Source organism: Euphorbia lathyris, chromosome 7, assembly GCF_963576675.1.
Source record: "Euphorbia lathyris chromosome 7, ddEupLath1.1, whole genome shotgun sequence".
NCBI classification, from domain to species: domain Eukaryota; kingdom Viridiplantae; phylum Streptophyta; class Magnoliopsida; order Malpighiales; family Euphorbiaceae; genus Euphorbia; species Euphorbia lathyris.
Window position 1 is genome coordinate 76,510,788 of NC_088916.1, and position 26,294 is coordinate 76,537,081.

A 26,294-nucleotide genomic window follows, 5' to 3' on the forward strand; every position below is an offset into this window, starting at 1 on the left:
TTAAACCAATCATATTATTTTAAAAATAAAAAATATATATATAAAAATAAGCAAAAGCTCAATAAATATTGAGTGGTTGATAATGATTACTTTTTATCATACTATCTTGAATGGGAGAGTATGATACAATGGAGTATATTGAGTGGTTTATCATATCTCATTGGAGATGCTTTTATATTATGGGACGAATGTAGTAATAAAAAACAACAAAAACAATATCAATAATAACAATAAATCTAAAAAAAATCTCCTATAACATTTTACGTTATGTAGAAGACTTCATAGGAGATTCCTACGGAACATGTTTATAAAAGAAAATGTAGTTATTTTCTATATTTTCTACGGAAACTTTAAATTATAAATTTTATATTAAAGAGCTTCTTACTACTTATTTTATCTATGGTCCTAAATTGTGAAGACGGGGCTTGAAAAATATACATACGTGTCTTAGAATGCCGAAGACTCCATTATGGATTTAGTCAACTAAATGAGCGGTCCAAAAGTTTTGGATCAAATAAAAATTCAAAATTTTATAAATAAAACGTTGACTTGACTTGACTTGACTTGTTAATTTTTGTATTATTAAAAACCAAGTGAAGAAAAAATACATGATTATGTTGACTTGCTAATCCAAAGTCTTGCTAGCCTACTCCGACATCCTCCTCCCTTTCGGTCGCCGTACATTCTCAAACTCCGGTAACTCTTTAGCTGCGCCACCACTTATTCCCATGAATTAATAAAAATGGAGGTTTTGTTCTTACTTCTCTAGCTGTATAATCTCAATCACCATTTTTATAATCTATTCCATTTTCTCTTTAATTCTCTGCAAATGAGAATTTCATTTTCGCTCCTGGTTTGGTTTCTTCCCGTTGTGCTTCTTAGCATCGAATCAGCGATTGTTTCTGGCGTATGCCAGAGCGATCAGCAATCGTTGTTACTCGAATTAAAAAATACACTCTCCTACAATCAATCCGAGTCTACAAAATTGGTTCGATGGAATTCGAGCTTAGATTGCTGCAATTGGCCTGGTGTAGTTTGCGATCAAACTGGTCTAGGTCGTGTTCTTGGTCTCGATTTGAGCGACGAATCAATTTGGGGAGGAATTGAAAAGAGTGAACTCTTTGGGTTTCAGTATCTTCAGAATCTGGATTTGTCTTTCAACAACTTCAACACATCTCTGCCAATCGGGTTTGAGAATCTAACTAGTTTGATTTCTTTAAATTTGTCAAATGCTGGATTTGTAGGACAAATTCCAATTGAGATTTCGTATATGACTGAGTTAGTGAGTCTTGATTTGTCTATGTTGAGTTTTCTATTCTCTGGAAGATTGAAACTTGAAAACCCTAATTTTGAGACACTGGTCAAAAATATGAGTAAACTAGAACAACTGTATCTTGATGGTGTCAATATATCTGCATCTGGGAATGAGTGGTGTCAAGCTTTATCTTCTTCGTTGCCAAATCTGCAAGTGTTGAGTATGTCCGATTGTTTTCTTTCCGGCCCGTTTCATCCTTCTCTTAAAAATCTTCAGTTTCTCTCAGTGATTCGTTTGGATGGTAACAATTTTTCTGATTCTGTTCAGTCTGTTCCGGAGTTCTTTGCAGATTTCACTAGTTTAAGAGAGTTGCATCTCAGCTCATGTTACTTGAAAGGAACATTTCCTGAAAAGATATTGCAGGCATCAACACTAGAGAGTATTGTCTTATCACTCAACCAAGAACTTCAAGGACAATTGCCTGATGAATTTCAGAACGCTTCTCTCAAGACATTAGTGCTAAGTAACACAAATTTTTCGGGTAGATTACCTGAATCTATTGGTGCGCTTGGGAATTTGACAAGAATAGAGCTTGAGTATTGCAACTTCTTCAGTGTGATTCCGTCTTCAATGGTAGACCTCACTGAACTTACCTATTTGGATTTCTCATTCAACAACTTCACTGGTCGAATTCCATCACTTGTCCGATCGAGGAAACTCATGTACATTGATTTCTCTCACAATAGCTTGTCTGGTGAGATACGATCTGCGCACTTTGAGGGCCTTGAAAACCTCGTGCATTTAGACTTGAGACATAATCTGCTCAGCGGAAGCCTCCCCCGATCTGTGTTTGCAATCCCATCCCTGCAGAAGATCTTTCTGTCATCTAATCAATTTGGGGGTCAAATTCCTGACTTTTCAGATGCATCTTTCTGTGATTTGGATACTCTGGATATGAGTAGCAACAGATTAGAAGGGCCTATTCCGAGATCTTTGTTTAATCTCACAAGACTTAGTGTCCTCTTGCTTTCATCCAACAAGTTGAATGGCACAGTTAAGCTAGATTGGATACCGAGGCTTAGTAATCTGACAACAATTGATCTTTCTTTCAATAACTTGGAAGTGAAAGCAAGTAGTAGCAATTCGGCATCGGCATTACCTTCCTTTCCACAGCTTTCCATAATAAAGCTGGCAAACTGCAGTTTAAAGGTGTTCCCGGATCTGAAAAACCAATCGAAACTAGTCTACTTAGACCTTTCGAAGAACCAAATAAATGGGACAGTACCTCAATGGATTGGAGGACTCAACTCTCTCCTCTATCTGAATCTTTCATGGAACTTGCTGGTAAATCTACATGAATCTCTTTCTTTTCCTAATCTTTCTATTTTGGATTTACAGCATAACTACCTTCAAGGAAGTATTCCAACTCCTCCAGCATTTGCTGTCATTGTTGATTACTCGAACAATAATTTTAGCTCTTTCATCCCACCCGACATTGGTGGATCTCTGTTCGGATCCATTTTTGTTTCTCTTGCAATGAATAACCTTGTTGGATCTATTCCTGAATCGCTTTGCAATGCTAGTAATCTTCGAGTTCTTGATCTGTCTGACAACAGTTTGAATGGCAGCATACCTTCCTGTTTAATGGGGATGAGCAAGAATCTTGGTGTTCTAAATTTAAGGGGGAACAGGTTTTTCGGTGTTATTCCTGATCAATTTCCGAGCACCTGCAACTTAAAGACTCTAGATGTGAATGGAAATAAGATCGACGGGAAGTTACCACAATCTCTAGCTAATTGCACTATGCTCGAGGTCTTAGACCTTGGTAACAACAGAATGAAGGATAGCTTCCCGTGCCTTCTGATGAACATGACCAATTTGAGAGTCCTTGTTCTTCGCAAGAACGGATTTTATGGCAACATTGGGTGCCCGAACAACCATGGTCCATGGCCTATGCTTCAGATTGTCAACCTAGCATCGAACAACTTCAGTGGTCGTCTACCAAATAAATTCTTAGATACATGGGAGGCAATGAAGGGGTCTGCAAATGAAATGCATCAGCTTGGTCTCGAGTTTCTACAGCTCAGTGGACTTTATTATCAAGATTCAGTAACTGTTACGAGCAAAGGTCTCCAGATGCAAGCTGGTAAAGATCCTTACAATCTTCACATCCATTGACTTCTCCAACAATAATTTTGAAGGCCCGATACCGCACACCATAGCGAAATTCAGCGCTCTCTATGTTCTCAACTTGTCTCGAAATGCTCTCACAGGCCAAATTTCACCATCTTTAAGCAACCTGTCGCAGCTCGAGTCCTTAGACCTTTCAGGCAATCATTTAAATGGAGAAATACCTTCAGAGCTTGTAGGCCTAACATTTCTTTCATTCCTGAATCTCTCCTACAATCGGTTAGTAGGAAGAATCCCCAGTGGAAATCAATTCGGAACATTTGAAAACATTTCATACCAAGGTAACGCAGCATTATGCGGGTTTCCATTGTCAAAATCATGCTCAAGTGTTGATACATTGCCGCCAGATAGACAATCTGATACCCTCGAACGAATCGGATACAATTCGAAGTTCATAGCTCCCAGCCTGGGGTTTGGAGTTGGAGCAATAGTTGTTGTTTCACCACTATTTTTCTGGAAGAAAGCACATAAATGGTATGATGATCGAATAGATAAACTTCTTACGGTTATTTTTCCGATTTTCGGACGGGTATACTACAAAAGTGTTGATTGGAGAAGGGTTTCAGCTGAGGATAATTACGTAAGAATATGGCACAGAAACTGGTACTGATGAAGGTGATGATGAATTTGAATGTGAAATTGGAGGAAGGTCTTGTGTATTCTGCATAAAATTAGATACGATACGATAATGATAGAGTATACGAATAAAAGATGTTAGGGGTTAGTGTGAGTATATAGGGTGAGTAGTATATATAGTTTCTTTATGAAAGGAGACGGGGATCATTCCCTGGGCTGTGCTTCGGCCTAGATTTATGTTTTCCATTACTTTCCAGTTCATCAATACAAGTTTACCATTCCATATTTTCTACTCTGTTTCTGTGTCTCCGTTGTTTATTTGCTGTGTTTGGGGTGAGCCATTGTTGAGGTTCTCATCAGACAAGAAAACGTGTGATTCATGACACGAAATGTACTTGTTATCAATCACCACGAACATCAGAATCGTCTTCTTTTTCTTTCTTAGCTCCGATTCTTCGTAGGCGAAGCAGCTTGAGCAAGAAAGAAAAATATATCTTTTTTCCATCTATTAGGCGACTTGTATGTAACTTTTTTAATATATATATATATATATATATAACTGAAGATACATTCTTATAAATTAAAATTTATTAATATAGACCCTCGCTTAGTGGGGACGCGTAGTGCACCGGGTTGCCCTTTTTTTATATCCATATATTGTTGTTATTTACATGTTCCCGTTTCCTATATTCTTTACAGTTATCATTTCCCGTTTTCGTTTCAGTTTCCGTATGTTTCCCTTTTCGTATAACATACTTTGTTAATTTACCAATGTCATGCCTTCCTTTCTATGATAGAAAAAAAAGGTGTTTTTGTTGTAGAAATGTTGCATATCAAATACAACAGCTAATGCATTTCTGTTTGTTGCATATCAAATACAATAGCTAATGCATCTCTGTGAAAAATATTGTTTCCCGGTTTCCGTTTCAATTTTGTGTTTGTTTCTATTTTAGTTTCCATGTAACGTAGCCTGCAATGCATTATTTTGGGACTAGTTTGGTTTTTCTAGCAGTATCCTACATTCTTCAATGGTCTTATTCAATTAAATTCAAACATTTCGGTTAAACGGCGAACAATGGCTTCGGCTTCGGCTTCGGCTGCAGGTTGTACCGTAGTCGAGCTGTGGTGAAACTAGCTGCAAAAGGAGTCCATAAAACCAGCAAAGTCATTTTGAGGGCACTATGAATTGTTAAAATCAACCCCATTGTGATGAACAAAAGTGTGCTCTTGTGTTGGTCTTGTATGCAAATTAGAAGTATGTTTATACTGTAAATATTTGTAAATACTGTTGTTGCACTAAATCAGTTTTTAATTCGATTGATCTATATTTATTATTAGAGCATCTCCAATACTCCTCGTCAAACCACTGTTCTACCCAAAAAAAAAGCGATTGAATGGCGAGGATACATCTCCACCACATGGACGTGGCTAGCTATGTTTTTATTGTGAGGGTATTTTGCCTCGTTTATTTTTCGAGCTCCGGAGGCTTTCCAGTTGAATTTTTAGTAGAATTCTCTCTATTGTTGTCTTCTTCGTTTGTTCAAGGATTGGCAACCAGTTTAACTAGTTCAATCATTTTGGTCAAACTCGGAGAAGTTGTTGGGTTTGGACACAGCTAGTTAGCTATTGTGTTGGTAAGTGTATTTTGCCTCGTTTGTTTTGACGAGCTCTAGAGGCTTTCCGATTGAATTTTTTAGTATAATTTCTCTTTTACGCTCTTCTTCGTCCGTTTAAGGATTTGCAAGTAACTCAACCAGCCCCTCGTTGAGGTCGAAACTCGGAGAAGCTATTGTTGTATTTAGACACAGCTGGTTAAAATTGATAAGGTTTAGATTTCTTTTTTGATTTGCACTCCGTTTTTTGGGATTTGGTTGGTTTGTTTTGTTTGGATTCGAAATTTATAAGGTTTGGGTTTTTTCTTTTGATTTGCAATCAATTTCTGGAATTTGGTTTGCTCGATTGAAGTTGAATTTTGAAATGGGTCAGCAAGGAGTTTATGTATTGAGTTTGCTTGATAATTAAAAATATGAAATGAGTTTGATTTCGTTAAGTGTTTGATCTTCATTGCCTTACTTTTCAATTGAAGAAAAAATGAATTTTTCCTGATGTCAATTTTGCAGTTGAAACACCATTAATATAAGTTCTGTTTAAGGGCTAATTCGATTTTTATATTTAAATCGAATTCTCACCACACAAGATTAGTTGTCTTTTCAATCTCATATTGGTTCTTCTGAAGGCAATAAACAGAAAAATGGTTCGAACAAAAAACTTCTCTTCACAACAGGATATGTTCCTCATTTCTGCATGACTAAATGCTAGCATGAATCCTAATCAAACACAACAAACATATTGGAATAGAATTGCTGCTTATTTTCATAAACCTAAGCAATTCGATTCCAGTCGAAAGTACAACTCTTTGATTAATCGTTGTCTTTAATTAACCTTTTTGTGAGTAAGTTTCAAGGTTAGTATAAGCAAGTAAAGATCAGGAATCAGAGTGGAGTAACCGAACGAACAAGATATGGTAAATTTGTACTTATCATTTTACAATCATATAAATATATATTTTTGTCTATTAGTTGATATTTGATGTTATCCTTAATTATTAGGTATGTTAAGCATTAGATATGTACAAGAATTTACAAAAGTCTAGCATAATTATCTACAACATCTAGAGGCGTTTAGACCTGGCCATGGGTTGGGCTCGGGCCAGATGGGCTTTTCTATAAAATTGCACAGCCCAAGCCTAGCCCAGCCCATATAAACCCACCTAAACATATATACATAATCTTTTAATTATAAAAAATAAAATTTAATACTTAAAAATAAATATTCAATATATAAATATATAAATATATAAAATTTATTAATTAATATTAATAGGCGGACCGGGCTGGGTCGGTCCGCGCTATTTTTATTAATCCCAAGCCTGCCCAAAAAATAGGCGGGCTTTAGTGGGTCTGGGCCGGACTGGGTCTAACATCAATTAGCATTGTCCAAGCACGGCCTAAGAGACACGGGTCTAGACGGACCGAGCGGGTACCCGGGCCCGTGGACAGGTCTACATGCGTTCTATATGCAAGCATCCTCATTGCACATGTTTTTTTCTTTTTGTAGTGATGATAAGCTAAGAACTCCTACGACATTAGCTTTTTGAACAAAATACCAATCATGTGCTTCCACAACTGCTTAGATTCGTGAAAATAGCGATCGGCGCATTTGAAACCTTCTAAGAAAAATGACTCGGGATATATAAGACTATTGAAGAAATAATCACGATGAAGTCTATCATACTTTCAGCTCTATAAAGATCAATGATGCGACGGACGGTGCATTACTGATCACCATGTTATTTTTCATGATTTGATGCATGCATCGACGGAGTTCCATGACAGATATAGCAATATCCATCGCAAATTTATCTTCTTCATCTTCTGCATCAAGCATTTCAATCATTATTAGTATATTGTTAGACATGGCAACTTACAAAGTAAAGTGGTGATGAGTTTAATTGTTTCACCAAATGCATTATCTATTTATAAAACAAAAATATTGTTGTTGGAACATTACTATTAAAATATAATATAGTTGTTGGAATATAACCGTCAAAATATAATAATCGTTGGAATTTAAATTTAAAAATGATTTCATCATTTTTTTTATGAATAAAAGAATATGAAGAGTGAGAAAGCTAGTAGCGTTTGGAGCACATACAAATTTTAAGAAAGATGATTATATATATATATATATATATATATATATATATATATATATATATATTTGATAAATAAGAAAGGAAACAACAAAAAAAAAAGAAAAAAAAAACTAAGGCGGAACCATCCTAGGAAAGCCAGCTCCCACGAGATCATCCAACAGCAGCCTTCAAATGTCAATCGGCGGGAGCAGAAGATGAGTAACACCTGGTTCAAGAGTATGAGCACTGCTAGCCATAAAATCAGCAACCCGATTTTACTCCCGGAACACATACTGAAGACGAACACACTCGAAGTTCTTGAGAAGCAGCTTGATACTTTTGAAAAGGTTCCGACCAATACACGCAGTATCTCTATCCTTATTAATACCCGCCACTATCTCGGCATTATCCGACTCAATCTCAATCGATCGACAACCCCTGCTCAAAGCAAGAGAGATACCAGAAAAAAGACTCCAAATTTTCGCATCATATGCATTACCTATACTAATGTTATGGCAGAAATCAGCCACCCATTCCCCATGACAATCACGAATAACCCCTCCGGCAGAAATTGAATCATCACTTAACTTCGAGCCATCAGTATTAAGTTTATGCCATCCTACTGGGGGGCTTCGCCCAGTGAACGAGAGTTTCCACCCAAGAAGTCCCACCACTACCTCTTCCCAAATTATTCCAGGCCTCTTGAAACTCATTAACAGTAAACCGTATAATCAACAATGGGTTAGAGGGAATATCCTCTTTTCTATCAAACACGAAGCAATTACGCCACCTCCACAGCAGCCAGCAGCACGAAATAAACATAATCTGCCAGTTAGCACTCACATTTAGCTCCTTATCCCATAAGCACCACGAAAACCAGTCTAGATCTGATTTAGCAAAAAAAAAACATGTAGCAGACGAGACGGAACAAGGAGTCACCACACATTACCATTGTGCTGACAATCACGGAGAGTATGGGATATATTCTCGCATGCAGTAGAACATCAAGGACAACTCTCAGTAGAAGCTAAGTGCCTCCGGAATCTCTCTTGATTATTTAACAGCTTATGGTGCGCCGTTAGCCAAGCAAAGCTACGCAGTCTTTGCGGAATTTTCAAGGCCCAAATTTTCTTCCACTGCCTAATAGAAATTTTGAATAAACTGATTTGACAATTATTTGACTGTCATATCGAGCATTCTAGATAAATTTGGATAAACTGAAGTAATTTCATATATTTTTAGTTAGTTATCTATAGCTATATTAATAACACAATAAATATTTTATAATTTAGTTGTTATATTATTTTTTTTGTGTACATTAAACATCTTAGACATAACTGAAGTCTAAAAAAATCTGATGCGAGTTAAATAACAATTAAATCAATTTTTTAAAAATTTCTTTAACGTAAAATTTTTAATTGATCTTAATTGAAAACTTACAAGTAAATTTATATTATTTCATATGTTAGTGATAAATCTTCACTTCTCCAAAAACATTGAGATTAAATTTGACCATTGTTCTTATTTTTAAATTAGGATTATACTAAAAACAAATGTTTGATTATGTTTCTTGTACCAAAATTTTTTGCTCCTCATGAGAGCCGTCCTTTCCACGTAAAGGCTTTAGGGTTTCGTCTACTCTTATCGGTGGCGGCGCCAGTTTCGTCACCATGGACGACCAAATTCCAAACCTGCAATCTATCGATGACGGTATAGAGTTTTCAGAGGAAGCTACCCTATCGGCATTAGACCCCTATAACTTATGCCTAGTCGGGATGTTAATCTCGGACAGACCTATTAATTTTAACATATTTAAGAGCAGGATGGCGAGCATCTGGCGCCCTGGCAAGGGCATAACAATCACTGACCTAGACAGCAAACTGATTCTGTTTCGATTCTACCACGAGCATGATTTGCATTGGGTCGTGGAAGGCAGCCCATGGACCTTTGATAATAACTTGCTTGCATTGCAAGAAATCACACCAGGGAGTGTTCCCAGTACGGTTCCTCTACATCTGACAAACATCTGGGTCTAAGTACACGGTCTCACGACTTCTTTTTTTACGGAACAAGTCGGTAAAGCCCTAGGAGACTTCATTGGAACGTTTGTGGCGTTCGACCCTAAAAATAAGTGTTCTGCGGCAAAAACTTTCTTCCGCATTTGGGTATGCATTGACATACGACTTCCTCTGCAGAAATAAGAAAAGGTCAGGCGTGCGGGAGGCAGCTGGCTGATTGGGGAGTTCAAATACGAGAAACTACCGACGTTTTGTTTCATCTACGATTTAATCGGTCATATCAATCGACACTGTGAAAAATATTTCGAGCAACCAATTGACAGTATAGTCCGGGCTTGGGACGCCTCTATCAAGGCACCCAACAGAAAATCCAATTCCCTTGCGTGATGAGTCGGAAGATTGGGAAGCCTGGCAAGGAAGAGTGAATTTGAGAGAGGCTGAATCTTCACACATCATACAACTGGGCCAGAACTTAGGCAGAAGTTTGGCTTTGAATGAAGCAGGCGTGCAACCTGAGAGCGGTCAGAAGACCAACGAGGGCCTGGTGGTGTAGGAAGAACGGAAAAGTCGAAGGGGGGAAACAAGTGTTCATCTGTTCGGAAATCACCCGGCAAACTTACCTAACACACCCAGACCTATGGCTTGTGACACACAAATCGCAAAGGAGGGGGTAAGAACAGATTTCACTCAAACTACAACACTGGAGTCCGATCCAAAAAACGGAGTACAAGCAGGCTCGAATGGAGGGGTCTGCCCACCCATATGAAACTGCTAAGTTGGAACTGCCAGGGGCTAAGAAGTGTCAGGGCAGATCCGGTTTTCTGTGACCTAATACGGGTTCACATACCAGATATTATTTTCTTATTTGAAACCTTAGTTTGCAAGTCTCGTATTGATTTTTTGAAGAGTAAGATTAATTTTGAAGGCCGTTATAATGTGGACAGCGTTGGGCATAGTGGTGGTCTATGCGTGTTTTGGAAGGAAGCTAGCTCATGTTCTCTCTTGTCTTTCTCGAATAACCATATTGATATGGAGGTAACTGATTCGCAAAATGGAAATTGGAGGGTTACAGGTTTATGGCTGTTCGGAAAGAAGCAGAAGGAGGGTGTCGTGGGATATGATTAGAGCCCTTGCTCATGTATCTCAGTTGCCTTAGACTATCTTGGGGGATTTCAATGACCTCCTTTCGCCCGAAGATAAGAAAGAAATCCATGATCATCCGGCTTGGTGTTTCAGAGGCTTCCGCGAAGCTATCAGTGATTGCGGATTATTAGAGCTCCCTCTAATTGGCTACCAGTTTACATGGATAAGGCACAGGGGCAAACCAAATGAGGTTCAGGAGAAACTTGATCGTGTATTTGTAAACCGTTTGTGGCAAGATAAATTTCCTCATGGCTCGTCGACAACTATTACATCGCCCTTATCTGATCACAGTCCAATTATGCTTCAAACCGATCCTCAGGTACAACTCAGACCTTGCCGCCGTTTTCAATTCAAAAATAAATGGTTCCGAGAGGAATCCCTTGAGCAGACAGTAACACAGGGTTGGGATGAAGCAAGAGATCTTGCTGTTGTCGACAGATTGGCGGCGGTGGTTGGAAAATTAGATAAATGGGGGAGGGAATTATTGAGGTCGGAATTGGCTGATACACGACTTGGTTTTGCTCGTCTTTCACAGTTACGCGATTCCTCGACGGTTCAGGCAGCGAACGAGTATGAATCGGTTAGACTTCAGGAAATTGACGGATTACTAAAAATTGAGGACCATTGGCGCCAGCGTGCGAAAGCAGATTGGCTTACGAATGGTGAATCAAATACAAAACTATTCCATGCAGTGGCGAATGGACGCCGCAAGGCTAACAAAATTAGTAAGTTGCGCAGGGAGGGGGGCGACTGGGTTACTGAACCTGATGAACTATGCAGCATTGCTCATGAGTATTTCTCTGAATTATTCGATGGAAGGACCGGGGATTTTGAAGTTGTTACGGATTTGATTAATGCAAAGGTGTCTAGAACAGATAATGATGAACTATTACAGGCTTTCTCTGTTGAGGAATTTAGGGCAGCACTATTTGAAATGCACCCGAATAAAGCTCCCGGCCCGGACGGCTTTAATGCGGGTTTTTTTCCAAAAGTTCTGGCATCTTTTTGGACGCAAAATCTTTCAGGCTAGTTGCACATGGCTCAAGTCAGGTATGTTTCCTCCTGGTTTAAATGACACAATCATCTCTTTAATCCCAAAATGCGAGCAACCCAGTACCATGAAGGATCTTAGACCTATTGCTCTCTGCAATATAATCTACAAAATTATCTCTAAGGTGCTTGCTAACCGACTTAAGAAAGTTCTTCCCTACTTAATATCTAAAAATCAATCTGCATTTATCAAAGGCCGCTCTATACATGACAATATTCTTATTGCTTTTGAGGTGATTCACAGTATGAAAAGGAATCTGACCAGAAAGAAAAGGGAGGTGGCCCTCAAAATTGATATCAGCAAGGCTTACGATAGGGTAAATTGGGATTATTTGTCTGCATTATTGGTAAAATTGGGATTTGATTCTGTCTGGATTAAATATATAATGCTTTTAAGCCACCACTATGAGGTATTCGATCAAGGTAAATGACAAGATTGTTGGGCCCATCTCTCCTAAAAGGGGTCTGAGATAGGGTGACCCTCTATCTTCGTATTTATTCTTAATCTGTGTGGAAGGTCTCTCAGCTCTTATCTCACATTCTGAACGATTGGGTAAGGTGCACGGTGTCAGATTCTGTCGAAGAGCTCCTCCTATGAGGAGTGTCGGGAGATGAAACGAATCCTATCAGTTTATGAGGAAGCTTCGGGGCAAGCGGTAAATTTCACAAAATCTGGCATCTTATGCAGTAGTAATGTTGATTCGCTGTTTGCAGATGGCATTTCCAGTATTTTGGGGGTTACTCAGCCTCTTGATACTGGACGCTACCTTGGGCTTCCATCATTAATGGGGCGGAAGAAATGGGCTATTTTTGCTCAGTTGAAAGACAGACTGTGGAAGAAATTGCAAAATTGGAGTAATAAGCCGCTGTGTAAAGCGGTCGTGCAACTTTGATTAGAGCTGTGGGACAGGCCATTCCCATTTACTACATGAGTGTCTTCCTGATACCAATTTCGACGGCTGGGGAGCTTCAGCGCATGTTAAATTCCTTCTGGTGGGGAAATAAGAAGGATGAAGCCCGTGGAATTAATTGGATGGCCTGGGAGAAGCTATGTGTCGCGAAGGAGGAGGGAGGCCTTGGATTCCGGGACTTCACTGCTTTTAATTTAGCACTTTTGGGAAAACAAATATGGCGATTACAGTCATCTCCAAATTCTCTTGTTAGCAAAATTTTCAAAGCCAAATACTATCCTGATGGGGATTTCTTGGAAGCAAAATTAGGACACTCTCCTAGCTTCATTTGGCGGAGTATCTGAAATTCTCAAGTCCTGCTTAAGCTGGGTAGTAGATGGAAGATCAGAAATGGGCAGTCCGTCAATGTCTGGAATGACAGATGGCTGAGAGATGAAATGCATGCAAAGATTACCTCACCTACAATCGAGGGCCTGGAGGAACTGAAAGTAAGCGACTTATTTATCCCTAACTCCGTCGATTGGGACTTTGAACTTCTGGAGGAATTGTTCTCGGAAGCTGATATCGCGGCTATCATCCGTACCTCGGTACGCGTCGCAAACAGGAGGGATGAACTAATCTAGAATGGGTCGAGATCGGGCCTCTATACAGTTAGGAGTGCTTATTGGACAGCCATGAGGGAAGGTGGGATATTTCAGAATTGATGGAGATTGGTAAGGGATTTGGAAAGCTGAGGTTCCGTTCAAAATTCGGTACTTCTGTTGGAGGCTAGTCTGTAACTGTATCCCTACTCGAGTTCGATTAAAGAATAGAGGGGTTGATCTAGCTGATGACTGTGTTATGTGTTCACTTGATATTGAAGACGTGTGGCATCTCTTCTGGTTATGTCCAAAAGTACAACAGCTATGGCGTGAAGCGGGGTTGTTTAATGATCTGAACAATTTGGCAGCGGATGCGGATAACTTTGCCCATCTGTTTTTTAACTTTTGCAGGTCAAGGAGCCCAGGGCATTCTCAGCTCTTTATGGTTCTCTTATGGTGCTGGTGGCGAGCGAGAAACGAACTGCTCTGGAAACAGACAACCAGCCAGACATCGCACATTATCAGCAACGGCCGACGGACGCTCGAGGAGTGGCAGATTGCTCAGCGTCGAAGTAACACTTCTAACAACAGGCCGTCTCCCACTTCGTGTGCAAGACAATGGCACCGGCCGCCCCCGCATGTGTTGTCATGTTGTACCGACTTCAGCACCTTCACTATTCTGGGCAAATCTGGATGCAGTGCAACGATAAGACGAGCAGATGGTTCATTCATATCAACCCGAACGAGTACGATGGATGGTCTAATGGACAGCCGCGAGGGAGAAGCCTTGGCCATTCTCCAGGCGATACATTGGCTCATCGAGAGAGGAGAAATGAACGTTGTTATCGAAAGCGACTCCCAAGTGGCAACATCCGCCATCCAGTCCAATCTGGCAGACATCTCAGAATTTGGAGATATCATCGGCCAAATTTGTAACTTATTATCGACACACAGCGGCTTCTCAGTCCGCTTTATTGCAGATTAGCAAATGGCCTCGCCCATGCTTTTGCAAGAGCAGCCTCACATTATGCTAGTCCGTTCTTTTTTTATGCTATTCCGAGTTTTGTTCCTTTATTCGCTTTGAACTTTTGTAATGCTTTGATTCATTAATGAAGGTAATTTTCAAAAAAAAAAATAGGATTATACTAGAATTGAAGAAAGAAAGGAATGAAATTCAATTTTCCAATTCATCTTTCCTATTTTTTTAATAAACACAATCGACGTATAGAAAAATTTATTAATTATAGCAAGGTTGTAAAAAATATTAAACATTAATTGGACAGATATGACCCTTGAATATTAATCGAGATTAATCTGATTTGTATTTTTATATTTTCTTATTTATTAATAAATAAATTATTATATAAATACAATTAAAATATGTATTATACTCTCTAAAAATAAAATACAATTACTATAGAAAAACATATTGGTTTGAAATAAAATTGGCTTGAGTAGTTGAAAGTCTCGAATAATAATATTTTTGTTTCGATCGCCATCTAGACATTGTCCAAGCAGTCTAGGAACTGGAGCCTAATTGGAAAAATCTAAATGGGAGGCTAATTGGGAAAAATCTAAATGAATTCTCAATTTCGAACACAAAGTCTTCAAGCGTTCTTGAGCACCGAATTATAATCTTGAATGAAACAATAGAAAATGTATAATTAGTGATAAATAGAAAATGTATAATTAGTGATAAATAGAAAAACAAAATTGCCCATCAATTTTAAGAATATCTTTACATCAATGGAATAAGATGGACTAAGCAGCAGGCTGCAAGTAAAACAGAAAACAATTTAGATTGGCACATCAGTAATCATATACAATTTTATATAATTATTATGAGATTATATAAGATATAAATACACCAACAATAATCATGTTAATCATAATTCTTTTAAACAAGTTTTATGTGATTATATAAGATATAAATACACCAACAATAATAATAATAACAATAAACGTGTCAACTAAAGTATCTACGTAAATCTTGTTATACAAAATGTTTGGTTAGAATTAAAAAACAGTTATTATTAATAGCTATTTTAATAATAAAACACTAAACAACCATAGCTTAATCAAACAACTGAGCGAGAGATCTATGATCTTTCAAAAATTAGGGGGAAATTTTTTTTGTCGAGGATATGCAACTCATTCAACTTGCAGTTAAACACCTGTGTTTGTTTACTTGTTTGCTTTGTCAAATAGCTTTTAATACAGCAACATCAAACATTAAACAGCAAAAAAAGGGCCCTAAAACTTCCAAAAATGAAAGTGACTTTTCCCGCATCTCAACTTGCTTAAAACAACGTTTATGTTGCCTCAAATTCCTTAAAAGGACCTTTCCCACAGCACCTCAATTTACTTGAACTGACAATAACGCGTAGAGAGTGATGCTGCCACGTGGAAAAAAAGGATTAGTTATGGTAGTTTAAGTAAGTTGAGGGATGCATTTTTTCATATCATGAGAATTAACAGTAGACCATCCGTTCGCGAGTTTCTTAATGATACTATATTGTCTTCACAAGTCACAGTAGATTATTTTTCAGTTCCATATGCCTCAAAGTAAAATAGTAGCAATCTATGTTCCCCAGAAACAGAAATCAGAACAGACACAGGCACAGACACCGGAAAAAAATATTGTTAGAAATATAGAAAATGAAAACGTGGAAAAACGTGAAAACAATAAAAGTATAGGGGTATATTTGTAATTTACACTCACGCATATATATAAAAGAAAAATCACATGTAAGTTTACTTAATAGGAAAGAAAAAAAAAGTTCTTTATTTTGAAAGCTTGAAGGACATGATCTATAAAATTAGGGATTTAATATATGTGATTGACACATGATGAATTAATTAAAAGATTTGATCATGTGCCGTCTCTTTCTAGAAATGTATTTTATTTTAAGAAACGGGTTTTCAATTTTCTTAAATTACAGTGAGTTTGAGGGCGAGCCTTGGCGCAACAGTAAAACGTTACTGTTGTGGGACCGAGAGGTCACGGATTCGAGTCTTAGGAGCAGCCTCTTGTCAAAAAAATTGGCAGGAGAAGGCTTGCCCCCACAGTACACCCTTGTGGTGCGACCCCTCGCTTAGCGGGGATGCATAGTGCACCGGGCCGCCCTTTTTTTTTTTACAGAAACGTGACCTTTAGAGGGAAACAGAAACCGAAATGTTTCCAAAACTCTTCAATATCAGATTACCACTACATATGAAGCAAAGTTACCATGTAAGCGGATAATAATACTGATTTAGACGGACATACGTACCTAAAGCAAATGTTTCTACAGCAGTAAGATTATGTCTCTGTAGCCTTTCTCTTATCATTTGATTCCAAGGAACTTTCTGATTGAGCTTGACCAAATACTGACCTGTGTCATACCCAAAGCCACAATGATATATTAGCGAAAATTTCACAGATGTAAATGAACCAAAAAGGTATAGCAAAATTGCATCTTCAGTTTGTTATGTCCTGCAGCAACTTCTACAATGAAATCAGAAGAGAGCAAAGAGCAATGCATCTTATTTATAATTGGAAAAAAGCATTCCGAGGTCCCGGATCTTTTCGATTTTTATTGAAAAAACCCTCATCTTTCAATTTGACACATTGAAGCCGTGATCAATTATAATTGAATACTTGAATATCCCCTGGTGACTAGGAAAGCCAGCTCTGAACGTAAAATTCGGTTAACAGAGCGTCATTCATTTCATCTCCATTCAAAATTTGCATTTTTAACAGTTCAAAACAACTGCATTTCTAACAGTTCAAAAGTAGGTTCTGTTTATGTCTGATGTAGCTATAGAGAAATTGTAATAACTTATTTCGAACTGCAAAAGATACAATTTCAAACACGATGAAATGATTGAAGCTATTTTAACTAAATTAGATGTCCACAACTAAATGATTTGGCAAGCTAGGGCTTAATGTGTGCGATTATAATTGATCAAGGGCACCATGTGTCAAATTGAAAAATCTGGGTCTCAATCAATAAAAACTGAAAATCAGGAGCTTAAAGATGTTCTTTTTCCTTTATAATTTAACACCAGGAAACTCCCATGCATGCTGCAACCATGTTAGTTTGATATCAAATATAATGGTCAGGAACAGGAAGTATTTATGAGCAAAAAGAGCCTCTTAACCTTTATGAACATAGTACCATGCAGCCAGCCCAAAACACACAAAGGACATAAATCGGATAAATTACACGCATGGCCCCTAAAACTTACAGTTACTTTCACTATGGTTCTTGAACTTTAAAATCGAACATTATGTGGCCCCTCAACTTTGCACTTTACTAACATAATGGCCCTTTTTACCATTGACCAGTTCAAAATGACGGATGAATTTCAAAATAAAAAAAAAAAATCTAAGAATTAAAGTTGTTTAGAACTATATTTCAATTGGAACCATCATTTTAGATTTTCTAAATCACATTTTTTGGATATTTATCTCTCTAAACAACCATTTTCTCTCTCCTAACCAAACAATAACTAAATGACCACAAAAAAAAAATCAAGAATTAAAGTTGCTCAGAATATCAGTTTCATCAGTTCTATAATGGAGAGTTGCCTGCTATTGGAGTGATCATCTTGATCAACGTTAAAAATGATCATTATGTTAGTAAAGTGTGAAGTTCAGGGGGCATAGTGAAAGTAAGGACAAACTTCAAGGGCCATGGGTGCAATTTAACCCATATAAATGGTACAAAACAGATTTTCAATATACCACAAAGAAAACAAAACGTAAAAACCCAATGACCACCAAGAGCAATGCCAAAATTCAAATGATACTTATGTTGCAGTAAGAGCGTCTTTATCCTGATCAAATTTTTGCCACATTAGTAACATGTAATAATGTAAGCATGGTATGGGTCTTGTAGGTATGGGTCTGTCTAGGTATGGGCTGTAGCTATCTAGGTAGTATCCTTAATGTGTATATATATGTGTATTCTCCTTGAATGAAATATATTCATATAGTTTTAGTCTATATGGTAATGGTATCCCATGTGTTTCCAGTGTATTCACATGGTTTGTAACATAACAGATGATTGAATAAGAACATGAAAATAAGTTGCAATGTCTTTGTTATTTCAAAAAAAAATTCATCGAAATTGACTAAAGGAAGAACTACTCACCCACAGGTTGAACACTTCTTGTGATGCTTACAGAATATAGACAGACATACAGAACATATGTAGCCCGTGTCAATGGTTGTTTTATGACAGAAACACCTGTACAATCCAAAGTAAGAAATTATTGTGAGATTTTGAATTAGTTAAAGAAAAATCTGCCGTCAGCAAATGCACACTTGTAAAATGATTGTACCAGAATGGTTAACCATGAACCATGAAGGATGGTAAATTAAGAGAATACAATTATACATGTTTCAGGTTTATGTTTGAGTGATTAACAAGCCATGATCCAAAAATATTGGACCATAAATTTTTCGTCCAAAGACCCCGTTTTGAAGGGAATTTTCTATCCCAGTGCATGAAAGCACTTGCACACTTGCTACCTAAAGTATTCAATAAGAAAGTACTAGACTGTACCACCTGGGACCAGCGCCTTTTCTGACCCGCAGTTTTTTTGGTCAGGATGGCCTAATCAACCTCGGTATATCCCTGTTCCCAGTGGGACTCTCCATGTACGGTCCCGTCCCGAGGCTCATCGGGCTGATTTCTCCAGGGGTACCATTGGTGCCCAAGGCTGTGTTTTTGACCCGTGATTTTTTTTTGCTCTGGATGGCGTAGCTGAGGTGAATCGGGATCTGTATACAAGATTGGATACGAAAGAAGGGGAAAGAGACATATATAGAATTGCTCGGATGAGAGATAGGAAGACGCGAGATCTCGGAAAAGTTAAACGTGTGAAAGGTGTGGACCAGAAAGTCCTAGTTGGAGATAAGGATATCAAGGAACGATGGAGGTCCTATTTTGATGACTTATTTAATGGAGATCGCAGACAAGATGTTGGAGATATAAGTATCCATCATGATATGATAAATCATGAATGCCTGCAGAGAATTCAAAAGGGTGAAGTCAAAATGGCATTAAGTAAGATGAAGTTGAAGAAAGCAGTAGGACCTGATGGCATCCCTATTGAGATTTGGAGATGTTTGGGAGAAAGAGGAATCGAATGGTTGACGACGTTCTTCAACAAAATTTGGAGAAACAATAAGATGCCATCAGAATGGAGGAAAAGTATCTTAATCCCTTTGTATAAGAACAAAGGCGATGTCCAAGATTGTGCCAACTATCGGGGAATCAAATTAATGAGTCACACTATGAAACTTTGGGAGCGAGTGATCGAACAAAGGCTAAGGAGGACGGTGAAGATCTCAGAAAACCAGTTTGGCTTTATGCCGGGAAGATCAACTATGGAAGCCATCCATCTAATGAGACAATTAATGGAGCACTATCGAAATAAGAAGAAAGACTTGCATATGGTTTTCATTGACTTGGAGAAAGCATATGATAAGGTACCAAGGGAAGTACTTTGGTGGGCCTTGATAAGGAAAGGCATTTCGCGGAAATATATTGACATCATAAAGGACATGTATGAGGGAGCATGCACGAGTGTACGTACTAGTGTTGGGAAGACTGAAGAGTTTCCTATTACGATTGGAGTGCATCAAGGTTCCGCACTAAGCCCATTTCTTTTTGCCATCGTTATGGATGAACTAACAAGTTCACTTCAAGATGGTATACCATGGTGCATGCTGTTTGCAGATGATATTGTGTTGGTTGATGAGACGGAAGAAGGAGTGGAGAGGAAGTTGGAACTATGGAGACAAACTCTAGAATCTAGAGGCATTAAGTTGAGCCGAAGTAAGACAGAATATTTGGAGTGTAAGTTTAGCGGCCATAGGAGTAGGGAGGCAGGGACAATCACCCTAGATGGGAGAGTTGTTCAGACCTCGGATTGCTTCCGGTATTTAAGATCTATTATCCAAACGGATGGAGAAGTAGATAGAGATGTTGCTCATAGGATTAAAGCTGGTTGGTCGAAGTGGAAGAGTGCTACGGGTTTCCTTTGTGACCCCGGCATGCCTAATAGATTGAAGGGAAAATTCTACCGAACGGCAATTAGACCAACATTGTTATATGGTACGGAGTGTTGGGCAGTGAAACACTGCCACATCCATAAGATGTCGGTGACGGAGATGCGTATGTTGAGATGGATGTGTGGTCATACGAGAAAGGATCGGGTGAGTAATGAAATAATTAGGACAAAAGTAGGGGTCACATCTATTGAGAATAAAATGAGAGAAAACCGACTAAGGTGGTTTGGCCATGTGAGACGTAGAGCGCTTGATGCGCCGGTTAGGAGAACCGAAGAGTGGCAAAGGGATGTAGTGGTGAGGGGTAGGGGAAGACCTAAGCAAACTTGGAGGAGGGTGATCGAGAGTGATATGAGTTTACTGGGAATTGAGGAAAATATGGTAGTGGATAGGACGGAGTGGAGGGAGCGAATTTGTGTCACTGACACGACTTGATTTCACGGTTTTATATGATGGTTCATGTTAGCCGACCCCGAATCATTTTGGGACTAAGGCTTTGTTGTTGTTGTTGTATGGCGTAGCTAAGGTCCGGGATATACTCAACTCAGGCATACAATCCAACCGGCTAAGATATCTTGTTCCACGAAAATACAGGGAACTATGAAAGAAGAAAATTAGCGCAGATATAGGAGCTAGTATTATGGCGACTACAGGTGAGCCATGGCGCATTCCCTCAAACACATAATATCTAAGTTAACCAGAAAAAAAGAACTACGATTTCCAGTAATTCCAATGTATGCTCATGAGTATATTATGATTAAGCATGGGTTTATCAAAAATGGGCAGCTAAATCAGATACAGGAAATTACCCATTTAATGAGGCATAATTACAAGTTAAGATTGTAGCTTACGATGCACGAAAATCCACACCCGCAGGCCTAGGAAGCTGTAAGAATCTACGGGAGTGCAAGTCAGTCGCAAACACAGTCTGCATACAACAAGAATAGTAGATTAGTATGAATATGTCATGTAAGGGAAAAGAAAACTATTAAATATCTAAATAAATTAATGTAACATATTAATAGTATATCCACAAGAATGAAGATATTAACACTAGAAATAACAATGTATTACATATTTTGATATCAGACCCTAAGGTATATTCGTATGAGAGATCGTCTTGCTTCAGATATAAAACTTACCACCAAATACTGAAATAGCCCATCCAAATGTTGAGGCTTAACATATACACCACCACTTATGTAAGATGCCTGTTAGAGATGCAACGCAGGAAATCACAAAAGAACAAAGGCGCCATAGCTTTTGCAACCAAAAACAAGAAAAGAGATCCTATAGAACAAGAGGCTACCTGCTGCAGGAAGGCTGAATTATGAGAACCAACATAACAGGAGTCTATAGGCACCTGCAATAGAGTCAAGTCAAGATATATAACATTACAGTCTATCATTACGATTATTATCAAGATATCAGAAACTCTCTAACAAAAAAAAAGAATATGAATTAGATAAGCAAGGAAGGTCTATGAAGTCCTTCGACAATTGATTGTGTCCTTTCTCTAGTCAAATAAGAACTTTTTGGAAGTTTACAAATTAAATATACCAGTTTGCATAAGCAAAAGCGTTTTCCTTATGGCATGAAAAAATACTACATTTAAACAAGCAATGAAGTTCTACTAACTGGCTACTTTTACTGGTTGGGTATCAGTCAAAATTAAACTGAAAATAGAAGCACCTTACAATGAAAATTATATTCTATTAGAGTAATAAAAACACAAGAAAAAAAATAACTGAATGCATTATAGTACCATAGAACGTTGAGCAGAGAATATTGAGTTCATTACTGCAACATATCTGGAAAGTCAAACCCCACCATCACCAGAAAACGGATATAGTCAAAGCTTGAGAGGGAAAATATACAAAGAAAAATAATCATAAACATACTGTTCAGGTCCATCTGGAGATCCCTGCAAACACAGAATCTGCTCTTGTATGTCAGTAATGCAGTAAGAAACACAATCCATCATAATCTAGTAAGTCCCTATACTGACTTGTCAAATAAAAAATATTGCAGACATATCATTATACTTTGAAACTATGCAACATCTCAACTGACCTCAACTGATTAAGTGTAAAATTAAATTTCTTTAATCTGGACAACATGAAACAACGGCAGAATATCCATTGGTAATTTTACATGGAAACATAAGGATGGTTAAGCTAGAATGATTTGGGAAAAAAAAACATCCTTCCGTGCACAAATGAAGTTTAGCATCAGCGATTTTTCACCTTATCATATTGATATCTGCTTCTATTACTAACATGCTATGTGTAAAATTCAACTGTATAACAAGTACTCAAGTGCCACAAAATTACACCTAAAATATTAATGAAGTGCTCGATTGATAGAATTTCAACCTCAAAATTTACACAGAGAAATAGTTAAGTAAATATTCAACACTCACCCGGGGCTGAGGATTAAGCACTCCTGATCGGAAAACCCGTTGTATATCTATTTTTTGGTCAAAAGAAACATTGCATAAGAAGGTTATAGTTCTTTATGATCAAATCACCTAGTGCTGAATCAGCTCCACATGCAAGATGCAACACAAGAACATACTATTCAATGACACATGGTAACCTTTCTACCCTTCAAGAACACCCATTGTCAACAAATGTCTGAACATCCAAGCATCCAAAACACAAAAGAACCTCCAATGAACCAATAATACCATGTCAGAAGAACCATAAACAAACAAGTAACCTTGAAGGATACAACAAAGTGCCATAGACAATGACCCAGAGAGCAATGAAGAAGCAATCTTTCCTGGAGACTCCTCTTTCCCCAGTTTTTCATCTTTGATCATAAACTCCTCCAATTTTTGCAACAAATTGGAGTATAAAGCAGGCATTCTCCCATCATCCGAGCTCTGGTTATCAGCCCAAGAAGAATCGTAAACATAGTCACAAGAATTATACCCAGTAGCAATCACCACCACATGGTTCAGCTGATTAAGCAGCAAAATCGAATTAAAAAATGCAAGCGCCTGCAATACAGAGAAATAAAGGAAATCAATCATCGCCTCCCCCAAAAGGTGCTAGAAAATATATACCAATTTCCACTTATTAATGTATAAACAAGTAAACAGAGAATTAGGGATTCTGTAGTAAGAAAAAAGTATTTACATGAGAAATAAACTGAGAAAATGGGAGAGAAGAAGTGGACCAGAAGAATGGATTGGTATCTAACAACACCATCACAAGGCTAACATCATCTGCAATTCAACAACAAAGCAATGAAACAGATTGTTGAGCGCACATAGCTGGATATAATATGCATATTACAGAGAAAAATAGGGATTCACCAGAGTAGAGTTTCGAAGGATTTGAAGCCATGAGAGGTATCCTTTTCTTTGCTTAAATCTGGAAAGAAATTAAACGAGAATTCACTTCAAGTTGCTGCCCAACCTCAAGAGCTCCACTTGACGACAGGGATACTTTTGAATTTATAATTTCTTGCTCTGGTTTTTGTTATTTATACTAGTCCAGTGGACTGATTACTGCACCAATTGGGAAGCTGCGAATTGCCTCAGTCGACGGTGAGGAGCAGCGGCAGCCGTGACCAACCCACCGGTGGAGGCTGGATCCTAGGAGCTGCGATGAAACGACAGTTTAGGATTTGGGATTTCTGAAAAATGAAATCGAGAGGAACGAAGATTGGAACGAAAATCAACTTTTTATATATATGCCCTAATACACAAATAACCCCGAACTTGTCCAAATGCTGTAACTGCCCTCCGAACTTTCAATTGTAACAACTTACCCATCAAACTTATCCAATTGTAAAACATAACCCTCAAACTTGTTCAATTGTAAAACATAACCTCAAATTGCTGACATGGACGGTAATGAAGAAACACGTGAAATACAAAAACTGCAACGCTCGTGGAGTGTGATAATCAGATCTTTAGCGTGAAACGTTTTTACGGTTGCTTCAAGTACGGGATAAAAAAAATTTCCAATTTGGGGTTATGTTTTACAATAAGGGATGAGTTGTTATAATTGAAAGTTTGAGGGGCAGTTGCAACATTTGAACAAGTTCAGGGGTTATACGTGTATTAGGCGTATATATTTTTGGTAAAAAGCATCCTGAGGTCCCTGATCTTTCATTGTTTGGTGTATTAAGCCCTCGATCTTTTATTTAGACACATTAAGCCTCTGATCTTTCATCATTTGGTGCATTAAGCCCTCGATCTTTCATTTAGACACATTGAGCCCTTGATCTTTCATATATGTGTGTATTAGGCCATTCCGTAAATCAATTAATATATAGGTTTATTAAGGGCATGTTTGGTTAGGTTTATATAACTGCAGCGTTTCACATTTTCTCTGGACAATGCAACATTTTGGAGCTTTTCACGAAAAGCTCTTTTCATGAACAGTTGTTTGTAGTTACTTGTTATTGATAAAATTACCCTTCTTATTTCAACAAAATGTGCTTCAATTTTAACATTATTTTTATTTTTAGAACATAATTATCGAAGAACAAGGTTTTATTTTTTATTTAAATTATTTTTATTAATTTGTATAATATATTTTTTATTTTAGAATTTGTTATTTTTAGAACATCATTTGTTGTCACACCAAACATGCCCTTAATAAACCTATATATTAATTGATGGGTTAATTATATATAACTACCATGTGGTTTGGCCGATTTGTGATGTGGTACCTGTGGTATTTTTTTTTTGCAAACACAACCTTATGGTTGCAAAATTTTACATGTTTTTTTTTACTTTGCCAAATTTGGCCGATAACGACTTCGAAATGAAAATTTTCGATAATTATTTGTAATTAACCCTTAATTGATTTATGGAAGGACCTAATACACCCATGTATGAAAGATCAAGGGCTGAATGTGTCTAAATGAAAGATCGAGGGCTTAATACACCAAATGGTGAAAGATCAGGGGCTCAATGTGTCTAAATAAAAGATCGAGGACTTAATACACCAAACAATGAAAGATCAGGAGCCTCAGGATGCTTTTTGCCTATATTTTTCTGTTTTGATTTAAGGAAAATAAATTCGTTTTTATTCTCTGTTCCCTTGCTGCCCCCACACACACTCTTCTTCTTTAACTGGACCTGTTCACGGCCCAGTACCCACCCGGGCCCGTGTCTCCTGCACCGAATTTGGACATAAAATTTTGTCATTAGACCCGATTCGATTCAGGTCCGTTAAAACTTATTTATATTTTAAATAGGTTTGGGATTTATAAAAATAGCACCGGCCGGTGTAGCCCAACCTTGTTTTTATTAGTTAATGAATTTATATATTTAATATATTAATATTTATTTTTAAATATAAATTTTATTTTTAAAATTAAAAATCTATTATCTACCTATCTATTATATCTATCAAAGCTGGAAACAAAAATGACACATGACAAATTATTGAAGCTTCTAAACTTAAGTGTCAATTTAATAAAATTTTAGATTTTCTAAAAATAAATTTTTCATGTATCCAGCTCATTTTCTTTAACATTGTTATACTAAAATTTCAGGTATCTTTTCAATTGCTTTAGAATCCATCTTTCACACGATCTCTATCCATCTTCCTCTTTTCTCTATCCTTCCTTCTAACCGTATCACCTACCAACTCCTTCTCACTTTACCCTCTTTCACGCGACCCTATTTTTTTCAAATTTTAACCTACTACGACCTCTCTCACATCCATTAAACCATCAACCCTCCTCCCTCAAAATCAATCACATCACCCATTCTTTGACGATGGATAAAGAAAAAGAAAGAATGGCAAGTAAAGAACAAAGTGCAGACGAACTGGTATCTCTCGCTC

General features: G+C 37.6%; 1 protein-coding gene and 1 pseudogene across 5 annotated transcripts; one reads left to right on the forward strand and one right to left on the reverse strand.

Moving 5' to 3' along the window:
- Nucleotides 1-627: 627 nt before the first annotated feature.
- LOC136235388 (receptor-like protein 7) lies at nt 628-4,311 on the forward strand (annotated as a pseudogene).
- Nucleotides 4,312-14,835: 10,524 nt separating this feature from the next.
- LOC136235820 (general transcription and DNA repair factor IIH subunit TFB4) lies at nt 14,836-24,153 on the reverse strand. 5 transcript variants are annotated; one of them, XR_010691940.1, is made up of 13 exons: nt 23,804-24,153; nt 23,625-23,713; nt 23,215-23,485; nt 22,904-22,950; nt 22,383-22,420; nt 22,247-22,292; nt 21,791-21,844; nt 21,624-21,692; nt 21,333-21,409; nt 18,557-18,652; nt 16,691-16,792; nt 15,161-15,191; nt 14,836-15,054 (listed from the first exon to the last, which is right to left on the reverse strand). XR_010691940.1 is itself a non-coding variant. In XM_066025867.1 (12 exons), the coding sequence occupies exons 1-11, from the start codon at nt 23,832-23,834 to the stop codon at nt 16,720-16,722; spliced, it is 891 nt and encodes a 296-aa protein (XP_065881939.1). In that variant the 5' UTR covers nt 23,835-24,153; the 3' UTR covers nt 15,064-15,191; nt 16,691-16,719. The 5 variants fall into 5 exon arrangements, 3 of the variants coding, with proteins under 3 accessions (XP_065881939.1, XP_065881938.1, XP_065881940.1); XM_066025867.1 differs by lacking the exon at nt 14,836-15,054 and having other exon boundaries at nt 15,064-15,191; XM_066025866.1 differs by lacking the exons at nt 14,836-15,054; nt 15,161-15,191 and adding an exon at nt 15,383-15,814.
- Nucleotides 24,154-26,294: the final 2,141 nt, after the last annotated feature.